General features: G+C 23.8%; 2 protein-coding genes and 4 long non-coding RNA genes across 6 annotated transcripts; 2 read left to right on the forward strand and 4 right to left on the reverse strand.

The window, feature by feature from the left end:
• The first annotated feature begins 1,919 nt into the window (after nt 1–1,919).
• On the forward strand, nt 1,920–4,230 carry LOC135121960 (rho guanine nucleotide exchange factor 26-like). Its single transcript, XM_064046227.1, has 4 exons — nt 1,920–2,021; nt 2,078–2,153; nt 2,214–2,311; nt 2,374–4,230. Coding segments are annotated over exons 3-4 (1,773 nt in total). The 5' UTR covers nt 1,920–2,021; nt 2,078–2,153; nt 2,214–2,309; the 3' UTR covers nt 4,145–4,230.
• A 2,058-nt stretch (nt 4,231–6,288) lies between these two features.
• On the reverse strand, nt 6,289–10,725 carry LOC135121965 (uncharacterized). The gene is made up of 3 exons (XR_010279182.1): nt 10,661–10,725; nt 7,783–7,893; nt 6,289–6,392 (listed from the first exon to the last, which is right to left on the reverse strand). It is a non-coding gene; the product is annotated as an uncharacterized LOC135121965 (long non-coding RNA).
• Nucleotides 10,726–13,064: 2,339 nt separating this feature from the next.
• LOC135121963 (uncharacterized) lies at nt 13,065–14,968 on the reverse strand. Its single transcript, XR_010279180.1, has 4 exons — nt 14,890–14,968; nt 14,755–14,821; nt 14,642–14,696; nt 13,065–13,136 (listed from the first exon to the last, which is right to left on the reverse strand). It is a non-coding gene; the product is annotated as an uncharacterized LOC135121963 (long non-coding RNA).
• Nucleotides 14,969–15,105: 137 nt separating this feature from the next.
• LOC135121962 (uncharacterized) lies at nt 15,106–15,596 on the reverse strand. Its single transcript, XR_010279179.1, has 3 exons — nt 15,389–15,596; nt 15,273–15,311; nt 15,106–15,207 (listed from the first exon to the last, which is right to left on the reverse strand). It is a non-coding gene; the product is annotated as an uncharacterized LOC135121962 (long non-coding RNA).
• Nucleotides 15,597–16,234: 638 nt separating this feature from the next.
• On the reverse strand, nt 16,235–16,913 carry LOC135121964 (uncharacterized). Its single transcript, XR_010279181.1, has 4 exons — nt 16,824–16,913; nt 16,525–16,693; nt 16,379–16,474; nt 16,235–16,325 (listed from the first exon to the last, which is right to left on the reverse strand). It is a non-coding gene; the product is annotated as an uncharacterized LOC135121964 (long non-coding RNA).
• Nucleotides 16,914–21,974: 5,061 nt separating this feature from the next.
• LOC135121961 (uncharacterized) lies at nt 21,975–23,246 on the forward strand. The gene is made up of 9 exons (XM_064046228.1): nt 21,975–22,040; nt 22,097–22,198; nt 22,268–22,385; nt 22,444–22,489; nt 22,547–22,648; nt 22,712–22,759; nt 22,910–22,984; nt 23,035–23,099; nt 23,153–23,246. The coding sequence occupies exons 1-9, from the start codon at nt 22,010–22,012 to the stop codon at nt 23,172–23,174; spliced, it is 609 nt and encodes a 202-aa protein (XP_063902298.1). The 5' UTR covers nt 21,975–22,009; the 3' UTR covers nt 23,175–23,246.
• Nucleotides 23,247–23,574: the final 328 nt, after the last annotated feature.

Consider the following 23,574-nt stretch of genomic DNA (forward strand, 5'->3'; position numbering starts at 1 on the left):
TGAAACGAAGAGGCTACTATGAGTCGTAGGCCTATGAGGTGGACGCGTACGTCATGATCGGAGATTTAACTTTTTAACTAACGCTGGAGCTGCGTGTCTGCTATTTAGAGAGTACTCTACTGGATATAGTTGCCCCACTGTTAAGAGATTGTAGACAGGATACGTACTTTTAGAGTTTGGTTTCCTTCGGTTTTGGAATTTAACTACTCTTGGGCACGTTTTTAATTTTATATTTATGTTATTTGAAAGTACTGCCCACCAAAGCGATTTCGAGCTTGAGTGCAAGCGCAGGCAAAGTTAATAAATCACGCGCTAAAGTTTTATCATAGTGAATTACGTGTAGGAGAATTGGAAATAACACTAAACTAAAAATTTACATACTGTATACTGTTTTTTAAGCCAATAAAACAAACTCGAACTGTTTCTTAGTACTATTTTTAATTTTGAGTAATCATATCAAGTTAGATCATAATGAGAATAAGAATTATAAAGTAAAATATTGAATAAATTTTACTATATTTTATGTGATTAAAACATCTACTATAATATGGAAAAATTTATTTAACCTTCTTAATCTGTGGCTTCTTTTTTTTAAAGTAAATTACTATTATATAAACTGCTGGTCAAAAATTTTGCTACCTTTTAAGGAGTACCAAGGTACTTCGGTTTTTACGTCTGCATCTCTTGTTTTAATATATTACAGAAATTGTAGTATCTGGTTACAACGCATTAGAAGTTTGATATACATCATCATTAACTTACTAATACTATTAGAACTAAGTAGTTTTCTAATTATAGTTGTGTGATACACAGCTCTTTTCTAAAAATTTTTTTTCTTATCTACGCTATACTAATCGCGCGTTCAACTACTCAGTCTGACATTTGGCTAATGTGAAAAAATGTAACAACTATGTGATACGTAAAATCTTATAGATAAGGCGTGTACAACTATAATATAATTATTTTGTGGATTGATATAGTCGAAGTCATTAAAAATTTAAGGGCGAGCACCAACAATATTGATTTTGTGTAAAACTTTTTTTTACCTTTGCAAAGATAACATTCACATTACTAAAACTTTACTAAAACAATTGATAATGTGATATATTACATATACTTTTTTTTTGATAAATAATTTTTAAAGCTAAACTAATTCAAAAGTAAGTTCCCTTGTATGTGAAAATATAATAATTTTTTATAAATAAGTAGTTTTAAAGACATTAATTTACTTTTGGAAAGTGCACACACATTTAACACTGGGTGAGATTCTCGAGTTTAAAAAAGTACTTTTTCTATTAACTCAGCCGGTCACTAAAATTATATATAATTTTGAGGTCATAAGAATCCTAAAGTGAACATAAATGTACTAATGCTTTCTGGATGAAACATATTTAATTGATACAAATCATAATGATATCAAATTAAAAACTAATAACTTTATAGGTTGACTTTTAATTTTATTATAGTGTCACTTTACCTTTCAAAATAAGTTCACTTCAAAAAAAATTTATTATGGAACTTGTATTCGCCTTAATTTAAGCACTTTTAATTAAAGATCTAAGAGCTCTTAAAAGGATAAAGTGATTGAAGCACACCACGCAATCCAATACAGCGATCAGCCCCCTTAAATAGTTAACTTTTTACGCAAGCTAATTAAGATTCGTATAATAAGATTTGACCATAAACTGCCTTAAACTAATTAAATTTTTTATCCCTTCGTTAATTGGTCAGAAATTTACTTAAATTAAAACATGACAAATAACTTTGTTAAAGTTTTATAGCTATAAGTAGAGCTTGGCTTTTCTCTGGTTTTCCTGGTTGGTATAGGTTTTTTGTTAATATTTTAATGTTTTTAACCGTATTAATATTAAAGTTCTAATAACTCATTTTTTTATTTGAAATCGTATGTGAAACTGCGCTTTAGGATGGTTCCCCTCCAACCCAAGGAAGCGGTGTTAACCAGTAAACCAAAAAGGGATAGTACCGTCTATCGCAAGAAAAGCTTTACAGTTGGTGTTGCTGTAATCATCTCTCAGAATTGTTTATATCAAGAAATTTTATTTTTTTAAATATGTAGGTAAAAAAACAATCAATTGATGGTGGAGAAAATGAGCTAAAAATAGAGGAAATTTTGTCCTTGATCGATATGTCGGGTAGTTATGATTAACAAACTATTTTTTATAAAATTAAATAGTAATTTTTATTAATGTTAGCCTGCCCTTTTCCCCTTAAATTAGATCCAAAGCAATTAATATTTATAAAAGAGGGCCCTTTTGAGATTAAAAGCAAGAAAACAAAGAAGCTAGTACATGTATTCCTTTTTCAAACTTCTTTTTTACTTGTAGAATACAAGGCTAAGTTTTCGAAAAAAAGGAAAGACATACCAGAAACTTTGGATTTAAAAACTTCCTTAAGATATGAAAACGGTAGACTTCATAATGCTAACTCCGTAGGAGAATTAGCCTTTGATAAGACTATATACAAGTGGTTTTTACCTGTAGTTTACTTCAGTGAACTCGTTATGAAGGAAAATAGAAAGAATAGTATTTTTTCTTCGTCGTTCACTTTTACTTTTGCTTATGGCGAAAATTCCACTTTTAACTTCACCGTAGATAAAAAATCTGACAACCTTAATGCAGCATTTTATGATTGTTTTACGGAGCAATATTTTAAAGAAGCTCGGAAAACATATTCACCGCCCTCTACTTCTAATATGCTAGGGCAAGTGAACTCTAGCAAAGTTAATTTTACCGATAAATTAACTTCCGACGCGCTTCCTTCTGTGCCATTGCAGCTCCCTGCCTCTTTTAATAATGAACTCCAAGAAAGCTTAATAACAAAATTAAGGAAATCTAAAAGTACTATTTCTTTTGAGCAAGTAGACATTTTAGAATTCGCATCTCCGTTAGAAAAATCTGCCGAAGTTCAGCCAGAGCCCGCCCCACAAAAAAAGATTTTAAATAGCCTTCAACTGACGCTATGGAAATACCAAGGAGGAGTCGACGAAGATCTTGTAAACAGCTTGAGTTCTGAAGAACTTAAGCGCCAGGAATGCCTTTATGAAATAGTATTTAGCGAAGAACAATATATAAAGAAGCTTGAACTGGTTTTGCGCGTGTACGAAAAGCCGCTTAAAAAGCTCAATATTATTCCTCGTGAAGATATGGCCAGCATCTTAGGAGACCTGGGCTTTATATACACCATAAATAAAGATCTTTTAGAGCAACTAAAAGTTCGGCAAAAAGAACAATGGCCCCTCGTACAGGATGTGACAGATATTCTTATCCCTTTTTTGAAACAACTCGCAAAGAACTACTCTTGTCACTGCGGTAAAATTAAACGGGCTAACGAGAATTGTGTAAGACTCAGTCAGACTAATATTGAGTTCAATAGATTTTTAAACACTATAACTATTCAAAAAGATGTCGACAGTCTTGGTTTGCAAAGTTATGTAATATTACCTTTACAGCGGGTTACCAAGTACGCGTTATTACTGCGAGAATTACTCAAGTATACATCCAGTGATCACCCGAGCTTTGACAATGTTAAAAAAGCTCTTGAGCTTGCGGAGGAAGGTTTGACTATAATCAACGAAAACACCCGAGAGGCCGAAAATTATGAAAAACTAATACACATTCAAATGTCTCTTGAAGTTTCCGCAACCTTTCCGCCTCCATCCATTGTTAAAAACGGACGACTCTATTTATATGAGAATTATTTGGACATACAACTGCTTACTAAAGGAAAGAATAGGAAGATGTCAACTTATACCTTTTTATTTAACGACGTTCTTTTAATAACTAAGCCCTTTAAACCTAAGCGGTCTTCTACTGAATATACAAAAACATCGCATAAGAACGTAAGCTTCACGCGTAGGCCCGTAATTCAGTTGGAATCGAAAGAAGTTAACGAATGTCAATTTTACATGTACAGGCCCTTATTTCCTCTTATTAGTACTTTGGAAATATCCTTTATCGGAACATATCAGTACTCAATTAACCTTGAGCATGATGATAAATTTGATAAAATCCTCATTTGTGCTGAGGATGAGGACACTTGTAACAAAAATTGGGTGTCTTATCTTAAACAATTTGTTAATATCACTGACGGAGAAACTAAAAACAGCGCGAGTGACGAAAACTAACTAAATGTCTGCTGACAGTATTATCTATTTACTTTCTGCCAAAGATCTTTTACCATTTGGACTGAGAACGAGGTAAATAAACAGAATGGAAGGCCGAGCTTGAGCCTTAATAAATCCTTTTTAAAATTTAATATCGTAAATTGATAAGTTTTGTGTCAAAGCATACATAGGGGGGGGGGGGGTATTAACCGGAGTTTAACGTGCATGCCTGTAACTAGCAGCTGTTTAATGCTTTATTCATAAGGTGTAGTTTATAGACGACTTAATAATATCAAATTATCAGAAAAACGCTATTATCATGTTTTTAAAGCTTCCGAAAAATATTATTTAAGTTAAGAAGTTCATTGACGTTGGGAAGTGCTCCCAAGCTGGTACGACTCTAAAATTTGCTGACCGTTACTTCTGTCCTTTAAAACGTTTTTCAGTGGTAGGCGCTGCCCTATCCTGCTATAAAAAGCCGGCAGAGAGTATCATTTAACAGACCTACATTACAAATTATAACAAAAATTTGTATTATGCGGTTATATATGACAACAAGGACATAAAAGACGGACAAGAGAGAAAAACGAGAAGTGGAAGCGAGACAAGAGAAGACAAGACATTTTTTTTATCATGCAGTATTCTGACTGAATTTATAGTTTCACGAGATTTTTTTGCTTATCCATTTATTATTAAAAATTATGTTCATTTTATTGATGTTAATATAACGCAGAGTTGTTTATTATTTAGGTATTGACTGGAAAATGTTTACATCGTTTCAGTTAAAGTTATGAGATTCAATTTTACTGTAATGTATGCCTTCAACTTTTTTATATACTATTTTTTAAATTCATAGGAGGTGTTATAAACTTTAGGCAATGGCACAAAAACCAGAGAAAGGATAGATATGGGAAATTATATAATTTTCGTCATCCTTACTCTTTTTACTCAACCTCACTTTTTTTTTTATTTTTCTCTATATGTCCTGTTATATGTCAAAGCAACAACAAAGTAGCCTAAAATTTGGGATCACATATAGAAAAGTAGCATATCCCTGTCAATCCTAAATTTGTTTTTATTCAGTTGGCTGACGAAGTATTATTTCTTAATTCACTCCATTTAAATTAGCTTTAACTGTAAGGGTGCACACTGGAGTACATTTTCCTTGTTTATAATAAAAAAGAAAAACTTATTTGCATAAAACTAGACAATTTTATTAAATATATTAAAAAAAAAACCGCGTTGAAATTCTTTCTATAGAATACAATTTACAAAATTAAGTTCTTTTTCACGTAATTTTGTCTTCTTTAACTGTTTTTAATGTTTTTTAATGATACACATTTTAATGATACACATTTTAAAATAGTAATTAATAAAATTTCATACATTTTAAACAAGCCCTATTATTGGGTGTAATTGCGCGCCCATCCCCAACAAATGACCAAATTTGCATAATTTTCATGGCGTTTATGCCACGCAAATACCTAAGTTGTCATCAGCTTATATAATTATCTTTTGTCTTCCTGTTTATCTGTAATACCTTTTAATTTATAATTATAAGCTTAAAGGTACTTTTTAAAAACTAGGCAGTATGAAGTAGGATATTGTCCCATTGACCGTACAAAATGCTATAAAATTATGAATTTTTTAATTTTGTAATAATTAAAAATTAAATTAAGCCAAGAAATCTCTTTTTATTAAGTGATAAGCTGAAGTTTATATAATTTCAAAAGTTCATCATCAAGGCAAACAGGCGCTTTCGTGAGCAGATCAACGCCTTTTTTAATTATTATTAAATTTTCTATAAAATAATTATTTCTAATAATAACCTTTTGAATTTTTAGGAAAAGCAATAACGTCTCGTATACTTTCCGTTTTTAATAAAACACTTAACAAACGATCAAATCCTAAAAGCAATCATAATAAAAAAAAAAAAAGAATTTTTTTATAAAAAATAAAATATGAAAATTATTAAATAGTAATATAAAAAAATATATTAATAATTAGCGGTAATTAAAGTAAACAAAATTTATCAAATTAAATTATTTTGAACTTTTCATATAAAAATTTTAGATTTATTAAAAAATGATTAAACGTTTTTCTTTTATAACAAGTAACTACTCTTAAAAAATTTTAATTGTATTATAATAATAATAAATTTAGTAATAAGTATAATAATTATAATAATAATGCCCAAAGCAACTCCAGCATGAGGAGGACAGCCGCTTTCTAAAGCCTTTAATAAATGCTCAAAATCTTCTTCTTTTCTCTAAATATTAATAATTTAATACAATAAAGTTAAAATAATAATTTATATATAAAAATATGAAATTATTTTATTAAAAACTTTTTTTTATAATTTGTTATAAAAAATTTCTAAATTATGTCGTATTAATAATTTATTTGTAAAATTTATAATTTTTTTATATTAATTTAATTATTTTATAATAATTAGATATAACAATAAATTTATTTTCTAAATTATATTAATATATTATTATCATCGAAATTAGTAAATTGTATTATAATATATTAAAAAATTTATAATTATTTTATTAATATAAATTATTTATATTTTTAATAATAATCGTTATAACAATAAATTTATTTTTAAAAGTGTATTATCGAATTATATTTTATTTATAAAAATTATAAATCATTTTAATAACATATATTTTTTTAATTATAAACTGTTTTAACAATGAATTTATATTCTAAACTATTAAATAGTAGTAATCATTTATCTATAAAATTCAAAATTTTTTTAATAATCCAATTTTTTTTAATAAATGGTGATAATGAATTTATTTTCTAAATTATATTATTGAATTATATTTTATTTTAAAAATTTAAATATTATTTTATTAATATATTTTTAATAAATATTTCTTATAAAAATTAATTTATTTTCTACATTATTAAATTTTATTAATAATTTATTTATAAAATTTAAAATTAATATTTTTTATTAATATAAATTTATTTTCAATTTGAAAAATTGTATTAATAATTTTTTATATAATTTATAACTATTTTATTAATAGTAAATTGGGATATAAAATCTATTTTCAATTTGAAAAATTGTATTAATTTTTTTTACAAAAGTTTTATTTATATTATTAATATAAAATTTATTAATAGTAAATTGATATAACAATGAAATTATATATAAATTATTAAAATGTATAAATAATTTTGTTACAAAAGTTATAATTATTTTAATATAAATTTTTTTTAATAGTACTTAGTAATAATAAAGTTATTTTCAAATTGTTAGAAATTATATTAACAGTTATTAAGAAAATTTTTTATATAATTAATTCATTTTTTATTAATAATTTATTATAACAATAACTTTTACTTAATTATTAAAAAAATATTAAATAAATTTGTTATAATTTTATTTGGTAGAAAAATAAAGATTAAATACTAAATAATTAATTTTTATTTATAATTGTTATAATAATAAATTTCATTTAAAATTATTAGTAAATTATTTATTTATTTAAAAAATAATAAAAAAAATAAATAAAAATTTTTAATTAATATGTTTTGTTAAAAATTAGTACAATAACTTTATTATAGTAAATATTGAGTAAAAAAAATAGAAGGTGAAATATTAAGTAATTTAAAATTTTTTAAAAAATAATAAATTTTACTTTTAAAATTTTAGTAAAAATGCGACGTTGCACGGAAGCATCGTGAATCCTAACGGATCCACCGCCAATTTCTTGACCATTAATAACGAGATCGTAATGCAATCCGCAAACCTTATAATGAATTAAAAAAAATTAATATTATTTCAATTAAAATTAAATTTCATAAGAAAAACAAAAAATTATGTAATATTATTAATAAATAAGTTATAATTTTTATTATAACTTTTCTAATTTTTTTTATAAAAATTTAAAAATTACTTAGGAATTGCATATAAAAATTAAAGAATAACAAATAATATATATTATAATTTTAAATTGTTTTTATAATAACTATCATAAATATAAAATAAATTAAGTATAAGTCAAATTTATAATATGAAAATAAAAAAGTTTATAATAATATTATAATTTAGATTTTTATAAAATAAATTATTAAAGAAGTGAAAACTAAATTTAGTATCATTTAAAACTATATATACATTAAGAAAAATTTAATATTAATATTATATTAATTGAAATTTAAAATAATTCATTTAGAAAAAATATAGTTAAAATAAGTTTAACAATAATTTGATATTATTCTTGTTATAGCTAAAAAAAAATAGAATTAATAAGAAATTGTTAATAAAAAATTGTTTAATGCAATAAAAATAAATTAAAAGTAATTATAATTTAAATAACTCACATGAAAATTATATTAAATTATAATAAAAACTACTTATAAAAAATTACTATCCCATTTATTACACTATTAGGTATCCATATTAAAATTAAAGAAAAAATAATAATTAAAACTAATAAATATTTTTATTATATAGAAAAAATCTAATATGATATTTATAATAATTTAAAATCATTTATATATTTATAATTCATATGAAAATTACAAATTTATTTATATAACATTAAAAAAAATTAATCATGTATTTATTAGATTATTAGATATTCTACAAAAAAATGATAATTTATTAAAATTTAAAATGAATAATTATCCCTATTAAATATAAAAGTTTAATATTATATTAATTATTATTTAAAATTACTTATAAGAAAATTAAATAAAGTAAAGTTAATTATAATTAAAAAAAGTATTCGTATAAAAAAGAATTAAAAAAAATAAAATTTAAAGTTACCAATTATTCCTAGTAAATATAAAAATTGATATCAATATTATTATAATTAAAAATAAAATTAATATCAATAATTTATAATAAGTCATACAAAAAATTAAAAATATTAATTAAAAAATAATTAAAAAAAAAATTATAAACTTCATTAAAAATTAAATAGAAATTAAAATTTTAAATTATATTTTTTTTATGATAAACAAAAAAATATGACAGTAAGTATAATAAAAAAACATTTATATGAAAATAAATATTGAAGTTAATTATAAATAATAATTATTCACATTTAATTATAATTTAAAATTATTTATATAATACTTAAAAAGAAATATATATAACTTAAAATTCTTTATTTGAAATATAAAAAAATAATAATTAATAAGCATAAAATACTCTTATTATAAATAAATAAAGTCGATATTAAATTAATAATCTATAATTATCCATATGGATATTAATTACAAAAGCAAATTTAAAGTATAATTATTTATACGAATTTTAAAAAAAATAAAGTTAAAGTTAATTCATATAAAAATTAAATAAGATTAAAATTATTAAATTATAGTTTAAGAGTTTTTTTAATATAAAAATAGTTTACATTGAATTATTTATATTGTAAATCATTCAATCAGTATTGAATTAAAAAGAATTTCTATATGCAATTATTTTTAAAAAAACAATATTGAGGTAAAAATTTACTATTATTAAATTTTATTTTGTATTAATTAATAGAAATTTTTTTTAACTAAACTATTTTATAAATTTATTTTATTTACAAATAAAAATGATTAAATTTTGTTTAAGTTTTTAAAAAGTTATTAATATATATTTTATAATATTATTTATAAACTATAAAAGATTTTATTATATAAATTATAATTAGTAATTTATTATAAATTTTTTTAATTTATTATTTTAATTATTTTTATGAATAAAATTTACCTAAAAAAAATTTTATTTAAAAAAAAAAAATTAAAGTGTTGAATAAAATGATTTTAATTTATCTTTATAAATAAATTTGCATAAAAACTTTTTGATTGAAAAATCAGAATTTTTATTTATTTTTTTTTAAAGATTTACTTTATAATTTTTTAAAAAAATTATTTTCATTAAAATAATTTAAATGAAAATTTTTAATAAAATTTTGTTTTATAATAATAAAAATAAAAACATTATATATGAGTTAATAAATTATTATTATACATTGTTATAAGTTAAAAAAATATAATTATATTTAACTATTAATTATTAACTTTTTATTTAAAATTAATTAAAAAATATTTTCTAATTAATTTAATTAAAAAAATTAAATTATTAGTTGGCATTTATAATTTGAAATATTTTTTATATAAATTTATAATGAAAAATATTGTAAAAAGTGTTTTATACTAAATTTAATTATAATAATATACCTTTAAAAAAATCAACTTTCAATTTATAATATATTAGAAAAATTTATCATTTTAAAATAAATTTTATATTAACTATTAATAAAAAAATTAATAAGAAACATAAGAACTAAATATATAAAAGTTATATAAAACGTATCAATGAAATAAAAATAATAGAATTTATAAATCTTTAATTTAATTAGACTTAAAAATTTTCTAAAGCAAACTTGTTAATATTTTTTTAAATATCATAATTTAAATAAATTTTATATAATAAAAAAAAAAGAAAAATTTTTAATTGGATAATTTCTGATATAAATATTAATTATCACTGAATTTACAATAAATTTAAAAATTTACTTCTAAAGGATTTTCAAAAAGCTTGTAATAATCTTCTGGAAGAGGAGCAGTAAAGGGATGATGAGTTGATGCAATTTCTTTTCGTTTATTTTATAAGAATTAAGTAAATAGGAATATTTTTATTATTTAAAATTATAAAAAACTCTAAATAAATTTTATAAAAAAATTATTAAAATTTTTAAAAAATAAAAATTTATAAAAGATCATAAATATTATATAAATAAATAATAATTTGAAAATGTATTCAAAAAAATATATATATAAAAATTTAATATTTTTAAATTTCAAAAATTATAAAATATTAAATAAATTAAATATAAAAAATTATAAAAATAAATTTTATTTTTTAGTAAATTTATAAAAATTATAAAATATTAAATAAATAAATAAAAGCTAATATTAACAAAGTATGAAATATTAAAAAAATATAGAAAAATTGAAAAAAATTATAAAAAAGAATATTTGATATTTTTATATATTTTTTTAAAAAAAATAACAAAAATTTATAAAAAGTATAAAATATTAAATAAATTAATTAGAACTAAAAAAATATTAATTCTTTTTAAAGTTTATAAAAGTATTTAACTTGTTTTTAAATTTTATTATTTAGCATTAATAGTCCGACCTACACAGTGGCCAATGGGATTTAACTACGAAGGACTTACATACTGTAAACACCAGAATGGGGTACTCGCGCCAGGTAGGCATCAAAATTAGTAAAATTTAACCCTAATAGTTGAAGTACACAGCGGCGAGAAAAACCATCGAGAACGAAGTTGATTTCAAGTTCTCTTATACATAATTATTCGAGTGCTTAAATATTATAAGTAGAAGCACTACAATAAAAACAAAATAAAAATTATTCCTTTGAGCTTCGTTGACATGTTCTAGGGCTAACGACCTTGGTACTTTTGTGTAAATTTTTTTATCTTGCTCAATAGTTATGAATATTAATTATTCAGACTATTTATTGAGTTCGTCAATAATAATAAAAAATTTATTAGTCATTAAAAACTTCAATATTTTAATAAAAAAATATTAAAATTTTATTAACGACTTTCAAATACTTTTTTTTTTTTAAAATTTAAATTAAATACTTTTTATGAATTTTAATAAATAAAAAAATAATAGTAAATAAATCATAATTAGTAAAATATTGATTATTAACTTTTATTAATACTCAAAAGAAAAGTATATTAAAAAATAATTATTTTCTTAAAAATTTCAGTAGCTAAAAAAAATATTATATAAATCTTCATTATTTAAAATATATCATATTATAATTTAATAAATGCAATATTTAAAAAAAATATAAATTATTGATGTTAATAAAAGTTATTAGCGAGTTTTTTTTTAAAATACTTTTATTATTATTTTTTTTGCAATTTTTTATATTTATTATAATTATTGGTTTATATATTTTTTTAACTTTTCTTCTATTTATATTTATATAAAAAATAATAATAAAAATTATAATTTAAAATTTTTTTTTCAAGCGAATCAATTAATAAATTTTTCCTTTAGATTTATAATAACTATAAAAAAAAGATCATATAGAATATGAAATTTATTTTTTTTACTAGAGTATTAATAAATAATTATTTTTTATAGGTTATTAGTCAATATAAAATAATATTACAAATATTTATTCTTTCATATTTAAAAACTAAATATTTAAATCTTATATCTAAATTTAATATGTTATTAAGATTTCAAATATTTAGTAAAAAATTAATTAATATTTATAATTTTTAACAGCTATTTTCAAATTACTCTAATTCTTTAAAAAATTAAATTTTATCATTTTTAGTAAAAAAATGATGAAATTTTTATAATTGGTAAATAATTTATCATTATAAAGATTATTAAATTTCATTAAATATAATAGCGATTTTCATATTACTTCTATTTTCTTTATTTTAAATTAAATATTTTCGTAATGTTAATAATAACGAAGATAAATAAATATAAATCATAATTTAAGAAATGTTTCTTTACAAATTAAATTATTTAATAGATAATGAATTCAAATTTGATAAATTTTTAAAAATATAAGAATTTTATTATTTAAATTTATTAGTTTTCATAAATTTAATAGCGATATCCAAATTATTATAATTACTAGAAAATTAAAAGAAATATATTTTCTTAATATTTTTAGAAACATAAAAATGAAAAAAAAAATTAATTAATTAAATTTATAAACAAAAATTTCATTAAAAAAATTATAAATTAAAATTTACTTTACTTTCAAGATTTTATGTATATAAAAAAAATAATTAATTAATATAAATTATTAAATGTTATTATTTTTATAAGAAATAAAATAATAATCATAATAAAATTATTAAAATTAAAATTAAATAAAAAAATTCGCGAATTTTTTAGCAAAAAGTACTTTTTTCTTCGGAAAGTGTAAATAATGGAAACTTTTCGACCCATAAGAAGGAGAATTTTTTTTCCCGAACATTTTTGTCTTGATCAATTAAAAGTTAATTAAATTATAAACTATAAAAAAAATTAAATTAAGATTAATTAGGTGTTTTTTAATTAATATTATAACAATTAATGAAATTATGTAAAAATAAAACTAATAAGATAATTTTTAAAAAAAATTAAAAAATCTAAACAATCGAATACTTCAAAACTATTTTATTAAAAGTGTTTAATAATTGGTATTGAAAAGTTAACATTAATTAAAAAAATGAATTATCTAAGAATTAAATTAAAAAATTAATATATAATTTTTTAATTTAAATAATAACAATTAAAAATTAATTTGAATTCAAATTAAAAATTAAATGGAGGAACAAAATAAATTAAAATTAGTATTAATTTTTTTTTAAATAATTAATTTTCAAAAGTTAATTAAATAAAAAAAATAAATTAACTAAAAAAATTAAATTTAATTAATAAAAAGTTTATTAATTTATATAATAACAATTAAAGAAAAATTATATAAAACTAAAAAAGATTTTAGAGTTAAATAAATTTAAATTTTTTTAATTATTTTAAATAATTTATTGAATAAAAATTGAACATTATTAAAAAAATCTATAAACAAAATGAATTAATTTTGATTATTAATATTATTATAAGTAAGTTAATTAATAAAATTTAAAAGTTAACTCAAAATAAATTAAAGTACAAAACCAAATTTAATTAGAAAATAAATTTTTTAATTTATGAAAAAACAATTAAATAAAAAAAAATTTAAAATCAAGATTATAAATATATTTATTTAAAAATTAATTAAACTTTAAAATTTATTTTTTTAAATAATTTAGTAAATAACGTTTAAAGTTAATTGAAAATAAAATCATAAAAAATAAACAATTTTCAAAACTAAATTAAACTAATAAAAAGTTTTTTAGTTTATATAATAAAAATGAAAAATTATATAAAAATAAAAATAATAAATTAAATTTTAAATTTAAAAAGGTTCAAAAAATAATTTAGTAAATAAAATTTTTAAATTAATATAAATAAATTAAATATAAAAAGTAAATTAAATTAAACAAAAAATTTTATAATTTACTTGATAACAACTACAGAATTTATATAGAATAAATAAAATTATTAACGATAAAAATTACTTTTATTTAATTTTTTTAGAATAATTAAGATTTGAAGTTGATTAAAATTGTAATAAAACAAATTAACTAAAATTGCATTAAATTAAAAACTTTTTAAGATGTATAAATTGCTTCTTTTAGATTATTATAAAGTTAATTAAATTATATTAAAATTATTAGTAAAAATAAAATAATTTATTAAATAAAATTTTAAATATACATTAAAAAATTGTAAAAATAAATTAAGTTAAATTATTTGTTGAATTGACTATTTAACAACATTAATTTTGTTCAATTTCAATTTTTTAAATTTATAGAAAAATTATGTTAAAAAGTTGGTTGAAATTAAATTAAAGAATTATTTAACTAATTTAATTTAATTCGACGGAAAAAAAAACTATTAAACTTTTCATAGCGAGAAGATCAGCAACACGGACGCGGAGTTTTCCTAAAAAGTTCCTCTTTTATATACAGAAAAAAATTACTATTTTAAAAAAAAATAAATTTATCATAATTCACAATTTCAGTGGGCGCGCCGGCCATAAGCAAAACAAAACTTTTTCGGTGATTTGAAGAAAAAAATGCACTATAATAATTAAAATAAATTGCAAAAAAAAATATTTTGAATTTTTTTAATAACTTATTAAAACGCACTTAAAATCATTTCGAACTTTGCAGCTAAAAAATTTAATTAAAAGGCCTTTAAATTCGCGATCGCATTCTCTAAAAAAAAATAATTTCTATACAAAAAAATTGTTTTAAAATTTTTTTAAAATTTTTTATTTTAATTAGCACCAGCGAGGACGAAGCTGCCAGCGCCTGCCAGTCGCTAAAATCTTTATTTTTAATAAAATCAGCACAGTCGGGAAAACTTAGGGCCAAAACTTTAAAATCCGAGTTTTCCGAGTTAAAATTATTAATTTTTTTGAAAAAATCTATATGTGGACTAAACAATGCAGTGACGTCTACTATCTTTAGTAAAAAAATTAAATTTTTTTCTTTAAAAAAAAAAAAGAAAATATTATTACACAATAAACCTTTTCTTCGAAAGTTAAATCGGGCTTGTCAGTGCCGTACTAAAAAAATTTATAAAATTTATAAAATTTGAGAATATAAAATTAAAAAAATTAAAAAAAATTAATGTAAAACTTGCCAGTGCTAAAGAATCCTCATACGAAATTATTGGAAACGGAAGATCAATCCGAAACCCCTGCGAAGACCAAATTTCGTTTAAGAGATTTTCAACAAGAGTTTGAATTTGACGCGCATCGGCAAAAGACATTTCAAGGTCGAGCTTAAAAAAAGTATAAATACGTAAAAAAAATTACCTAAAATTTAAAATAATTTGTTGCCTGCGTAAATTCGGGCTGCCGATCGGACCGTAACGGCTCATCGCGGTAACAACGCGCAAATTGATAATATTTTTCGATGCCACCAGCAATTAACAATTGCTTAAACTAAATTTTTAAATTTAAAAATGAATTTACTTTTTTTATACTAAATAAGTTTTGCTACTAACAAAAAGTGATTATATTATAAAAATTTAATAATTTATAAGAAATAATGGGTTTAAGAAATAAGTGTTCCACAGAAAAAATTATCGTTATTGAATAAATTAACGTAAATAACGCGAAACAGAATACGAAAAAAAATTTCTTTTAAAACTGCATAATGAAGCAAATAAAAAAAGAGTGCGAAGTATTTATAAATATTATAAATAAAAAAAAAAATATTAATAACTCGTAACTTGCTGGGGACTTTGAGGCAAAGCATAACAATGTCCAACGGATCGTGTTAAAACTAAATATTCACGAGCACCTTCCGGTGTGGGCTTAAACAAAGTAGGCGTTTCTACTTCTATAAATCCTTTAAATTATAAATATAAAATTACTTTTTTACTTTTAAATTTTTTACAGTTTCACGAAAGTAGAGTCAATGATTTCGACCAAACTTTTAAAGGTAATGAGACCTTTTTCATCCAAAAAATTTCTAATAATTTTAGCAATTTTTGCGCGTGTTACTAAATTGTTGTGTAAGTATTTTCTCCTCAAGTCGAGATGACGATGTTGAAGCCGTGTTTCTTCTTTAGGCTAATAATGATGTTAATATAAGTATAATAATTAATACAATAAAGTCAAAAAACCAATATTGAGTGATCATTAACAATAACAGGAAGATTTGCTTTGTTAAGCAATACTATTGTACTAGCAGAAACTTCATACTTGCCGGTAGCCAAATTCTAATAATTGTTTAAAAAGTTAACTCAAACTATAAATATTAAATTAATACCATATTTTCATTACTTCCTGGTCTCCTTTGCACTTTACCTGATACATAAAGAACACTTTCTAAAGTCAAGCTCTCCGTTATCGAATTATAACTAGTATCAGCCCTGGTAATTACTTGAGTTACGCCCGAAGAATCTCGCAGCCATATAAATTTTAGATGCCCAAAGTTACTAAAGCAAAAATATTAATTTACTGCAACTATAAAGCAAAGGTTATAAGCTCTAAACAAAAAGTTTTTTCTTCCCAAACGGCAGTTTTGCTTAGCCAAATAATAAGTTTAGAAAGTAATAAAAATCTAACCGAAAAGCATCAACCCAACCGCAAAGATGGACGGTCTGATAAACGTCACTTTCACTTATTAAACCACATTTATGAGTTCTCTTAAAATTAGAAACTTTATTTATATCAGTTAAAGCGCTGAACGTAGTGGAAAACCGCTTTGGGGCTTTACAACTTTTAAAATATACAATAATCCTACAAAAAAAAACTAGCATGAACCCAACCAGCCCTAATGGAGGGGTACTAGCCTGGTAGGCTTTTAAGAAAAGCATTAGCAACGAACGCACAAACGTAGTTCCTTACAATGTTTTTTTTTAAAAAAGGGAAGCACTGACTGAAACAGCATCCTGTTCTTTTTGTATTGCAGTGTCTATAGAGAACTTTATTATTTTCATATTTCACACTTCTCCATCTTTAAACCACGAGCTTTAACAACCGGTTTAGAGACGGCCACAAAAGTCTACACGCTCGCGTCCACCTACAAGTAGAACATTAGAATATCGGTGTACTACGAGCTCTAAAGATTTCGGGCTTCCTTTAAAACCAAATTTTTTGCTTAACAGTGCGAGTTAGGGTAGATTATTTGGGCGCATGCCTTTATTAAAAGCTCTACATAAAAATCAGGGGGTAACTTGAAACATTTAAATAGTTCAGTTAGCAATTAAAGTAAAGTCATAAAGTCATAATTTTTTGATATACCAATCGTTCACCTTCAATAATTAAATTTTACAAAAGTATATAGTTTCCGACTTCTCCAGAATCTGAAGGCTGACGAAAGGTGTGAATGCAGCTGGTATAGTTTTGGGCTCAGGCTGGTAAACTAAATAAATAATTATTTGTGTACATATGGCTTCAGGGTTACGACGAAATCCAGTACACTAAGTAACTGTATTTGTTACGGTGGTGCACATATTACCTCGAGCATTTAATTTTTTTTAGTTATGAAACTCACAACTTTTCTTACAAAATTTTATTAGGTTTGCTTAAATTATCGTAACGTTCTGAGTAAGTCTTAAAGGAATCGCTTGGACCGGACAATTCTTGTTATATTGTGTTTAGTAAAGTGTATCCTACATTTCTGTTAGAAACCTCGATGTTGTTGGACCTTCTTGTCTTAGTTTTGTTATGTTTTTAGCCTTTTTGTTATGACGCTGGCGCGTTTTATTATCGTCATTGGTATCCTAAGGGCTCCTCGTCTTCCTCACGCCAGCTAACGCGAACTTAAGGAAAGACTGGAGTTGTGTTTACTCTCTTTACAGTAGATTAATATTCTATTATGTTGTTTTCTTCTTAAAAAAGTTACATTTTATTGTTAAATTTTTTTTTTTTACTAATATAGCTTTTAAATATTTATGCAAACTTTATATAAAAATAGAAAATTTTAAAATAAAAAAGTTAATAAGTAATAATTATAAACTGCCAATCATCATTAATCCAAAGTAAAAAAATTTTACGTTATATATATATATATTAATACCTCCTGGTTTTTCAACGCTCCTTTCCATCTGCATAGAAGTAGCGGCCTCTTGGTTTGTTACGAAGGCTACTATTACAGGTGTGATTATTGAAAATAGTAGTGATCCTAAATATTTCCAGTAACTCGAAGATGTAAATAAACGATACCATTATGAAGCTTAGTATAAACAGACCCTAGGTCGAATGAAAATTTTAACACAATCCTCAAATATCTCTCTAATTCTGGTATCGAATATTAATAAACTTTACTAATTCAGATTTGAGTATGTTTTTTCTGTTGCTTGGAAGATTGCTACATTCATACTCCTTTGCAGAACATTTATCCCTCGACAATTCATTAATAACTATAAATCATTAGTTTGCTATCTTCGGTAGGAAAAGTTTTGAAAGCTATCATAGTGTTAATAATATAATAATTTTATTACTTGCTATTATAAAATTTTATTAAAAATAATTAGAAATCATTCTAATATTTATGAATATGCCACGAGTATAATATATTATAATAGCTACAAATCTGATTTTCCTGAATATTTAAAAACTTTTCACAGATTATAGCATTTGGGGTTCTTGTACAGTTTGAAGAAAATTTTCGGCATCTTTGAAAAGCTTTAAAAAATTGTGACTGATCCTAATTTCCACAGGGCCTAAATCCATTTCCTATGCTACTGGTCACTAAACTCGAGATTTTTGCAGAGGACGTTGCAATATTTTTATCTTTAAAAAGTCAATATTTAGCTTAATAATATTTGTAAATTAACCCTTGTTTTTAATCTAAATCATTATCGATAAGTAAATAGCCCAAAACCATCGAATGAGGGTTTGCTTATTTAATTATCTCATGTAGTGAGAGATACTAAACTTAGATATGATAAACTTATCAACTATGCAATAAGAAAAGCAAAGAAAGTTTGAAGGTCATCATAACTGCCTACACAGCAAAAGCCTTTTTAATATAAACAGCAAAATTCGACTGCAGATTTATCAAATCAGGGGCTCAGTATTTTTACAAACTAATCTAAAGCCCCAAATGCTTAAGGATTACTTTAAATAGATTGACGAAAAAAACTTTGGCTAAAATTATACACTAGAATTGTCTATTTCAAGTGCTTTGAGTTACTATCCTTACGAATATAAAAAGTGCCTAAGTTCGCGGTATCTACCATTGAGCTAAGCCACCTAAACTGGTGCACTTATGATGAGGAAGCAGCAAAAAGCTATAGTTAGCATGACTGCGCGTTATGTTTTAACTAAAAATAAAAGAATTAATGACTTTGAGCGGTCAATTATTTGTTCATGATTTCCCCGCTGTCGTTTATGATGCAGCGAAGGTAGCAGAAATTCTTTTAGAAGAGTTTACATCTAAGTTTTGACTTAAATACTAAATATAGCATTGTACATAATTAGAGATTACATTTGTCAACGTCGAAATTAACGGCTTTACTAATAGCTTTCTGTGACTATTTTTATTTTAGCCTCCCCTCACGTTATAAACAGACTTCTTCCGAGGAAAAGAGAACTTTTCTTTATCAAATATACGTAAAAATTTTTTCGAAGATTTGACAAACTGAACTCTAAAGAAGTTGCTATAAAGAATAATCTTGAGAGTAATTATCTTTATAAAAGAAGATAAAGATGAAAATCAACCAAGATTTTTGTAAAAATTGTTATACGAGGGAAGAAGAATAATTATGCAAAATATATTTTTCTATAGTTTTAACGTATACTTTAACTGCTAGTGTAGCCGAACTTATTTTTTTTAGTGCCACTTCTATTACACTTTTCATGCCTTTTTAATACACGCGCAGAGAGAGCTAGAAATTACAAAAAAAAATTATTTTAGAGAAATAACCGGTAATAAACGAGAGTTCAAACTTTATTTTTTTTTCACTAGTTTTCCCCTAATATTTAGCTCTTTTGCAATAATGAATTGTTCGACGGTACAACGCGTATAATGCACCATTGAGCAGTACCAGCTAGATTGCCGCTCTCGCCTAAGTCAAGAGAAAAGTAAGTGAAGGTGATCTTACATTGACGAATTTGTTTTTTATAGCACTTGCCGCCTCATCCCCTCCCTTGGTAACAGTTGTTAAACCTAGCCTCTCTAGGCGAACACATGTGGTCGCAAGCGGGCTAGAGCGAACAGAAAAAAAGCTTATATTTTTAATATTAAATTTGACTTATATATGGGTTCTAAGTTAAAGGCTATAGGTTAATATTAATGTAAGCAAGCCCAATAATTTATCTAAGTTAAACCTTTAGCGCGACCTTTTTTCACGCCTCTCTTAAGGGTCGATATCAATAACCCATGTATAACTGTTTTTAAGCTGTTTAATAAGCCTTTATTTTGTGGAGATGTGAAAAGTTTCTTGCTAAGTACTAGCCTTGAAGAATATCTGCTTTTGGTAATGTAATTTACTCTCACCTGTAATTTTATGAATTATTTTAGGATGTAATCGGAATGGTTTAATCTTTTTTGGCGCGTTTACACATGCACTACAAATGAAACAGACAGTTAAAAATTTCCTCCTTTTATAAAAAGCATCTGTTCCACTTATTCAATATTAATTCTTTAAAAAAAATTATCTTCGTATTTCTCCGCTTATTTATACCTTTTATGAATGAGGTTTGTATACTGCTATATACCTGTTAATGTTGAGCAACAAAAAAAAGTAATATTCAGCACAGCACACCACAGTGATGCACGAAATTACTGATGTGCATGAGGGTGGGGCGCAAGAAGTAAGAAAACTCTTTAATTCTATTTTCGACCCGGTTTATAAATTTATAAGTACTACTGATTTGTGAAGATGTTCGGTAAATTCAAGGGAGGAGCGCTTAGTGTCTTCAGTAAAAGTATAAAAATTAAGCGGATTCATATATAGTAAACTTATGTTTTGATAGGGATAGAACTTAAAGAGTTATAGAAGCCAGGTGATTTATTACGAAATGAGGTGCTTAGTGAAAATAGACTAATAGCTTATCAATTTTATAAGCAAATGCCCTGAAAAGCTTGAGAATCCCAAAAAAATTCTGCAAAGTGATATTGTTTTAACTCTATTATTTAAAAATAAAATTTTAATTTAATAATATTAAATTAATTTATAATGTACAGGGACTAGTAACTATATAATACTTGATCAGATGAAAATTATAGCTGAAAAAGAGTTATATTGTATGCGTGAAGATGAGAAATATAGTTATTAGAGTAAACAAAAAATAAATGATTGTCACATGAAGTATAACTAACATACATTACGATCATAAAAATTTACTTCTCCATTACAAGGCTCAGATGAATTTAATATTTGGCACTACACTTATTGAAGACAGAGAAATGAACAAATTAATAAAGGAGACCTACTTAAAATTTTGCGAACTTGCGAGAGGGTTTTTTTAAAAAAATTGTCAGCATTAACCCGTCTGATTAAAATTTAATAAACATGTTCATAATTTAAAGCAAATATTGTAAATTTAAAAAACTGGAATGTTTTTTATTTAAACATGCCATCCTTTTTCTAAGGGAATAAAAATTATTACATGGAAGTTGCGAAAAAAAAAAATTCGCATTCGTAAGTAGATTTTGGTCGTAAAAATTTGGCCCTTTGGTTCCAGCTAGACGCTAATTTTAACAAATTGCAAAGGAATTTCTAGGCGTATTCTTATTAAGAGATCTTAAGAAACAGTTATGCAATTCACGGCGTAGAACACCAAAATATTCTGAGGTTGAGATGAGCGCTGGAAGCCAAAGTTGTTCGAGTGGTATGGCAGCTTACAGAACTAAGTATTTGGCTAAGTAAATTTTAACACTTACTTAGAACCTTTTTCGAGTATACGCGAAACCTATTCAAGCTGTGAAGCATTTTTGTCGGCGGAAGAATCCTCTTCATCCTCTGGTGAGTGGAATTCCTCTTCCGAAGGTTATTTTTTCCTTGGCAACCAATTTAGACCTGGAAATCTTTATATTTGTCTTTTTATATTGTTTAAAGATCCTCTGAACAGCGAGCACAGTGAAGATATTGAGGATGTCTTAGAGGATACTAAGAGTAATATATTCCTTGAAAAACCGGTAGATGCCACTTTGGGCGATGAGGGAAAAAACAATATGTTTGTGCTTATCACCGAATTACGCCTTGCTATAGATCTTTAAGTTTTATTATCATAGTGAACTCGCGAATGTTGGTTATGGCAAGAATGAAAGCAGAGCGGAGAGGAAACTTTGCTCTGAACTACTAATAAAACTTAATATTGTTAATAAAATTTTTTAAAGGGCCCTTAGGAGATTAGGGGGGGCTAGCACAGCCTGGGAAACTGAAGCAGAGATCCCCCGAGCGCTCAGTGAAGTTGAAATTTTAAAAAGAGAGGAGAGAGTACTGATTTTTTTTACACTTTTATTTTTTTTAATATAAAGAGGATTAATTATATAAATTTAGGCCAAAAAGAGGAAATTAAAAGCTAAAGAACAAGATAAAATACTCCTGGTGAGCAGAAATTGTACTAGGAATATAGAAAACGAAAGACTGAATTTTTACCTCTTCATTTAAAATTTTATACCAATATATTTATTGATAAGCTAAACTTGCTTTTCTATTTTATATATTAAAATTAAACATGCTTTAACTGCATACTAGCAAGAAACCATCTCTGCACTTTTAAATTCAAATAGAGAAGATAAAACTGACTATGAATCTGAAATTGAAATAAAGGTGGGCCTTGCTTGTAATAAATTTAGTTAGTAACTAACAAAAAATCATAGAAAGAACTTTCTGTGGATGATGATAAATTTATAACAAGTCAAATTATTAATAAAAATGGGTCGCGGTATTATTTAAAAGGCGATTTTCCAACCAGTTATGGAGATCGCCACATACTAGCCAGACCCCGGGGTCTCACTGAGCGTCTCTGCCAGGCGCCAGGCTGCTCAAAGCCTCGAAGTTATAGAACAAGTAAGACAAAAGTTCCGGTTTGCTCAAGTTTGCTTTGTTATAATAAAGTAAAGTAAATAAAATTAAATAAAAATGGAATTTGTTTCAAATTAATATTTTATAAACCGACAATGTTAGAATTATATTTTAATTTATTGAAATAATATTTAAACATAACATTAGGGAGACATATGAGACTCACCTAAATTTAATTTTGTATAAAAAAATTAAGTACATAGTAATTTTTTTTGTTTACGTCTTGGATTTTGTACCATTTTTTCTAACAATCGTTTGATAACTCTATAAGCGTAAGTGATCCAAATTATAACTTTAGATGTAAATTTTACTACGCTGTCTACAGTTAGCGCGAG

The sequence above is a fragment of the Zophobas morio genome, unplaced genomic scaffold (assembly GCF_036711695.1).
Source record: "Zophobas morio isolate AGI-343-1 ecotype UQ-CSIRO unplaced genomic scaffold, CSIRO_AGI_Zmor_V1 ptg000801l, whole genome shotgun sequence".
Classification (NCBI taxonomy): domain Eukaryota; kingdom Metazoa; phylum Arthropoda; class Insecta; order Coleoptera; family Tenebrionidae; genus Zophobas; species Zophobas morio.